General features: G+C 38.5%; 1 protein-coding gene across 1 annotated transcript; it reads right to left on the reverse strand.

Annotated features, from left to right (window-relative positions):
• Nucleotides 1-307: 307 nt before the first annotated feature.
• On the reverse strand, nucleotides 308-745 carry LOC127851297 (uncharacterized). The gene has a single exon (XM_052384998.1). The coding sequence runs from the start codon at nucleotides 743-745 to the stop codon at nucleotides 308-310; it is 438 nt and encodes a 145-aa protein (XP_052240958.1).
• Nucleotides 746-6,289: the final 5,544 nt, after the last annotated feature.

A 6,289-nucleotide genomic window follows, 5' to 3' on the forward strand; every position in this document is an offset into this window, starting at 1 on the left:
GAAGACGAAGCAAAAGGAGGTGCATGTGCTTAGGAAGAGAACAACCCCTAGGGTCTAACATGTATCTTGATTAAACTAAATCCGTAACTGATAAATACCAACGTATTATGAAAATGTTCTAATGGTAACAAAGGTAGACCTACCTGTGTCTGGTCCTTGCACCAAAGTTCCAAGAAAACACCTAAACCTCTTGGCCAGTGTCCAAAATGCATTTTCTACAACTCGTCTTCCACGGGATATACGTTTATTGAAGATGTGTTCTTGTTTTTGCATGAATCTTTTTTCAATACGGCTTCATCAGATAGGTTCAAAGGGCAAAAGCATCGTCTCCTAAAATGAAGTATGGAATGTCCTGATTCAGGTCATCGTTCGGAAGAGGGCATGGTGGCGGGAACCCTATTCCAGACTGTTTAAGAAGTTCACAAAGTTCGGAGTCATTATAGATTTGTGCATCAGACACATGTCCAACTCCACCGACTTCAATCCACATGAAACGATACTGGGCATCTACTAATGCAAGGAGAGTGATACTGTACAATCCCTTATAGTTGTGGTACATGGAACCTGTAGTTTGTTGCTTGCTGATAGCAACATGCTTCCCGTCTAGAGCCCCAACTGCATGTGGCAAATTCCACTTGTCTTCAAATCCCTGGGAGATAGATCTCCACTCATTGGGTGTCACATGAACGGTGACAACTTCGTATTTGTAGGCCTGGACAATAGAGCTGCATACTTCAGGAACCATATGACAAACTGCTTCTGCTTATTGCACCGAAACGCATAGGAGAGTGACGAGTAATTGTCCTCTGTAGTTAAATGCCCCAGTCAGTGCTAGTTTCAATCCAGGTGTTAGGGCAGAGCGAAACTTCGTATCTTGTCTTGAGATGACTTGAGATATCCTTTCAAGGATCTCGTCGAATAGTTCTGGGGGCATCCTCAGATAATTCTGAAAGGTGTTAATATCTTCGTTGCGGAGTCCCCTAGTAAGAAATGCATCAAAGTGCCCTTGCTGCTGCCTTCTAGCTTCCGATAGCCATGGACGAACCCACAGGGACCTTGGCCTTTTTCTTCGTCTTTTCTAGGACTTTTGTGCTTCGTTCAGCTATTTGCAACGCAAAGATTTTATTAATGCTGCAAATAAGCAGGCACACATAAAATCATCCTCGTCGTTCAAATCCATGTCACTAGAATGTTTTTGTTATAATAAATACTGTTGTTTGAGAGTTTTCTTTTATACCGGGAGCACAATCGTGCCCGAAACCTCTCGGATGCCCACGTTTGATCCGCACGGTACCTTGACAAAACGTAACAAATGAATGACAAACGTGTAGAACGTATCAGACCTGCATGCCAAACGCAAACAACGTGCGGAAACTTAACAGAACGCATCGTACATTGAAGCAACATTTATACATCCGTGGCAAACCGTGGATGAAAACTTAGCGCACCGTCGAAGGGCCGCGTTTTCGTTTCGACGGCACGTTACGGATACCTTGATAAACCGTGAGGAAACTTAGCACAACCTAGGAAACCTAGGATTAGAGGTCAAAAATTGCAACAGTCACACGGCGCGATACGTTTCGGACAAACGGGACTGCCGTGGCTGCCGAGAACATAGCGTAAACACAGCATAACGAGTAGTAATTTATAATATGCAGGTCACACATAATACACATCACTGGAAAAGGATATTTGAAACACTGAAAATTTTCAGGAGTGCACAGCAAGAAGATAATATTGTTCCTAGATGGCAACAACCCTAAAGGTCCATTCTATGATATTTACATTTCGTATTTGGTACGTTATGCCAGAGCATGTTCATGTATTAAAGATTTTAATGATCGTAATCGTATATTAACGAAGAAATTGCTAAAACAAGGTTTTTTGTATCATAACCTAAAAAGTAAATTCGCTAGAATTTCACTCAAAGTATGGTGATTTAACTTCAAAATAAAATGTTTCTTTAAAATGGCATTTAACTTATGGAATTTCCCACCCATCATTTTATGGAGATGTTTTGAAGCGTGTACGCTAATTAAACTATCTTAAAGCAAATGCTTATATTAAACTTTTCAATTTAATTAACTCATTTTTTTCAAAAGGATATGATGTTAACGTACTTTAAAACACGTGCTTGTTGGTTTTCGATTCACTATATCTTTCTTCTCTTAAAATTTGGAATCATTAATGGAATTACCATTTTATACGTTTGATTCTTAAATATTTAATCATAAAGCTGGTTTTATTGGTAACTCAATTTTACAGCAACGCCCCTTTAATATTTATTTTTTAACAGTACTGCCCCTGGATTTTTTTCACGTCATCGTGTCTTCGCTTCTCAATTACGTCATACGATACTCTATCACTGGTCTTGGCTACATTGATTTTTATCATCTGATACTGCTCATATTTGTATTATACAATATGTCGAATACCACCATACGAAAAGGTTACATTAATTGTTAAATGTTCAGAAATTCCAACTCAGTTACGTGCAAGTTAAAGTCTCACAACGTGGTTATGAAAACCACTGTTAACAAGTGGCTGGGTACATTGCAAAGTGCCCGGTGAAACTTCTGAATCCAACTTCAGGGCTTTGCCGAATCTTCGCTATATCTATCAAGTATTTTATAACAAATTTACATTTTTATAGTTTTAATTGTCTTATAATGTCATGACGCGTACTTGTTTGCATTTTCTCTTACAGTATATTTTGTTCCTCTCCATAAATAAACGAACACATGTTGTTATCAGTTGCTCCCCTCAGGTTCATCTGATGTTTCATTTTGTGTATATTTGGAAGATCGTCTTTGTTATTACCAACTTGCTGAATGTAACGTTGATCTGCGCTGGAATAGCTTATTCGTATGGTTACTTTTGTTTTCTTTTAAAAATGGCATGTACATTTCTGAGATATACATATTGATGGCCGCTTCCTTTAAGAATTTTTGAATGCGTTGCTTTGTCCGTATGTGTATGTTAACCGCATTTTCTTTCCTGCTAAACGAAGTTTTATATAAGAAAAACAAATATACATTTATAAGATTGCGTTGCGATTTAAACCGCAGTTTATGCAAACATGAGTCATGTTTTTATATCTAGCTACACTAGCCTTAAAATTGAATATCAAAGAGATAGTCGTTGCTCTCACCTTATTTGAATACGTGACAACTTTTTGTGAAATGTACTGATAACTATTGATTTGAGAGGACTTCATTTAAGAAGAGATAGCGGTAGTGTATACATGTGTATAGTATGAACTCTGCATTATTACATTCATAAAATATGTCGAGCTGCAACGATTCGATCCGATGCATCAAAAATCGGTTTTAAATGCGTCGATTCGATTAGGATATCAACCCTACCAAATTCGATTCGGTTCTTTAACAAATAGACATAGATACGTAAAGCGCGCTGTACTCTGACTATTTGATACGTGAAGTAGGTTTTATCTTTTACTGTCATTACGATGCGCGCGATTGGTTACTTATTACTTATTACTAGTCATCCAATAAATAAGCACGTTACGGTCTACTTTCGAAAAAGGCGTCAAAATGGCTGAAAAAGTTGTGTCCGACGAATTGAAATTAACAAATTCGCCAAAGAAGCTTAAATCAAAAGTGTGGCAGTATTTTGGGTTTCGGGATGGTAGCCCTCCCGATAAAGCTACATGTAAACTGTGCTTCACGGACGTGGCGTTCCCCAAGTCCGGCGCAACCACTAATCTAATGCAACATGTCAAACGCAAACATAACGTTGATTAAGCCGGAGGTAGCACCAGTGCAGCTACTCAAATCGCCAGCCACAAAAGAAGTTCTGCTTCTGTTGGGAATTTGTTAAGTGGCCAACTGAAAGTTACTGACATGAACAGATTTAACTTAACCCCTGAAAGGACCGAATCTATTTCCAAATCTATTGCTGGGTACTTAGCTTGTGACATGAGACCATATTCCACGGTACAGAAAAAAGGTTTCAAACACATGATTAATACGTTAGAACCCAGGTACAAACTGCCTTGTCGTACACATTTCAGTAAAAAGGTTGCGCCAGCACTGTTGAAAAAGGTTATAGACAGGGTAAAGATGCAACTGAATTCTGCAGAACGCATTGCCATAACTACAGACTCATGGGCATCGAGGGCTACTGAGAACTATGTTGCTGTCACTGCCCACTTCATCAATAAGGACTGGAAATTTGAAAATTACACTCTTGAAACAAAAACATTTGATGAATCTCATACAGCCGAACATTTGGCTGACGCTTTGAATGACACATCGTCACGCTGGCAATTAGAACGCGATGGCAAGTGGCCAGCTGTTACCACGGAAAATTCTAGCAACATTGTTCGTGCAGTGCACGAATCTTGTTAAAATCCACATGTTGGCTGTTTTGCCCACACCCTTAATCTTGCTACTTTTAGGTAGAGTAAGGCGTGTGGTAACATTCTTTCATATGGGTTCTTCAGCAACAAGTGTTCTTAAGCTAATGCAGGCTAACTTGATCTTCCCGAGCACAGACTACTGATGGATGTACCAACCAGCTGGAACTCCACTTATGAAATGTGTAAACGATATCTAAAGCAGCAGGCATCTGTTTATGCTGCGCTACTGGAACTAAAAAAAAGTGAACGAAATCGTTGCTTTATTGGTTGCTTATTGGAATCTTGAAGCCGCTCAAGACAGTAACAACTATGATGTGCAGCCAGACTCACCCTACAGTTACTCTCATACATCCTCTGAAAGAAATGTTGCTACGACAGCTTGAGGTCCAGCCCTCTGAAAGCACTATGGCTTTAGAGATCAAAAAAGCAATTAACTCTGATCTCAAGCCAAGGTTAACCTTATAACTTTAAATAAATAAATAAAATTAAAAAAACAACTGGTAAACATTCACCAAGAAATTAATAACAGCATAAAAAAAATAATTGTTGAAATAACAATTAACAATATCGCACAATTTCAATAACAATTAACAATATTGGCTTATATTGCACAATTATGTTATAAGTAAAATCAGGCTGTTACTAACAACATCTAGTAACAGACAAGTCAAATTCAAATTTTATTCTTACTGTTAAAAGCACAATTCTTATTATATACTATTTCTGTAAGGTGTATTTTGGATACACTTGCAATAAATTGTTTTCCCATTTTTGCTTTAGGTACACAGATTAGGGTATCTTGGGATTCCTGCCGCAGGAATCCGCACTTGACGCACGATTTAAGAGTCTTCCGTATTTGGATTATAGCTGTCGACGTGATGTATATGATGGTGTCAAAACAGAGTTATAGAAATTGGAGAATTCCATCAGATGTCAGGTATGTGATATAATGCTATAAGTCAGAACACTATGTGTACATAATTCAAAGAACTTTCTTCTTAAAAAGGCATGGAGTCTAACGTGCTTACCTATTACCCTTGAAGCCTCCCACTGATAAATGGTAGTGGGTTTGGTCCTATCATCGACCACAAATCTTACTGGTGCTGGTTGGAGTTAATGTACTAGGAAGAAGGAAACAATGATTATTTACCACATGTAAAATTACTGAAATACCGGTGAAATGGGCATTAACAAAACATGCAACAAAAGATGTCCGATGTAAAAAAAACGGACAGTCACAATCATGGCAATATGTAGAGAAACTATGATGTATATTTAAAATGAATCATTCTGTTTATTTCTTTTTCAGAATGTGAACGTGGAAAAGGAATCGGACGAGGACCCTTCTACCAGTTCCAGCACCACCAGCAAGCCTGCTACATTTGCTGATCCAGAAGTATCAAAACTGCCCACATTACCACAGAATGAGGAACCATCTATCAATCTCCCTCAAGATGAGGAACCACCTACCAAAATTATTAAGATAAAGACAGACAATTCTGACTGTAAATCTAGTTGTGCACTGGCTGATTTATTTGGAGATGTGTTTGTTTCAAAGATTGAGCCAACTAAGTCACATGTTGAAAAAATTCGAGCCGAAATTATTTCTTACATTGAGCAAGAGTGTCTTCCGTTGAATTCAAAGGTTAGTGACCCTCTCTTGTGGTGGCAGGCAAGACAGGACAAATTTCCATTCCTATTAAAATATGCAAAGAGGTTACTTGGTGTGCCTGCAACAAGTGTTGCTAGTGAGCGAGTCTTTTCCACGGCTGGTGATGTTGTCACAGTACAACGGACATGTCTTAGTGGTGACCAAGTAGACATGCTGGTATTCCTCAAGCATGATATTATCATTCCAGCTGATCTTAATATTTAGTGTGTGACCATATTCCTGCCACGGCAACAAAG

This window comes from Dreissena polymorpha, chromosome 11 (genome assembly GCF_020536995.1).
Source record: "Dreissena polymorpha isolate Duluth1 chromosome 11, UMN_Dpol_1.0, whole genome shotgun sequence".
NCBI lineage: Eukaryota > Metazoa > Mollusca > Bivalvia > Myida > Dreissenidae > Dreissena > Dreissena polymorpha.

Coding starts and splice junctions, on each gene's coding strand:
- LOC127851297 (XM_052384998.1), bottom strand. CDS start 745: ATGGTTCCTGAAGTATGCAGCTCTATTGTCCAGGCCTACAAATACGAA.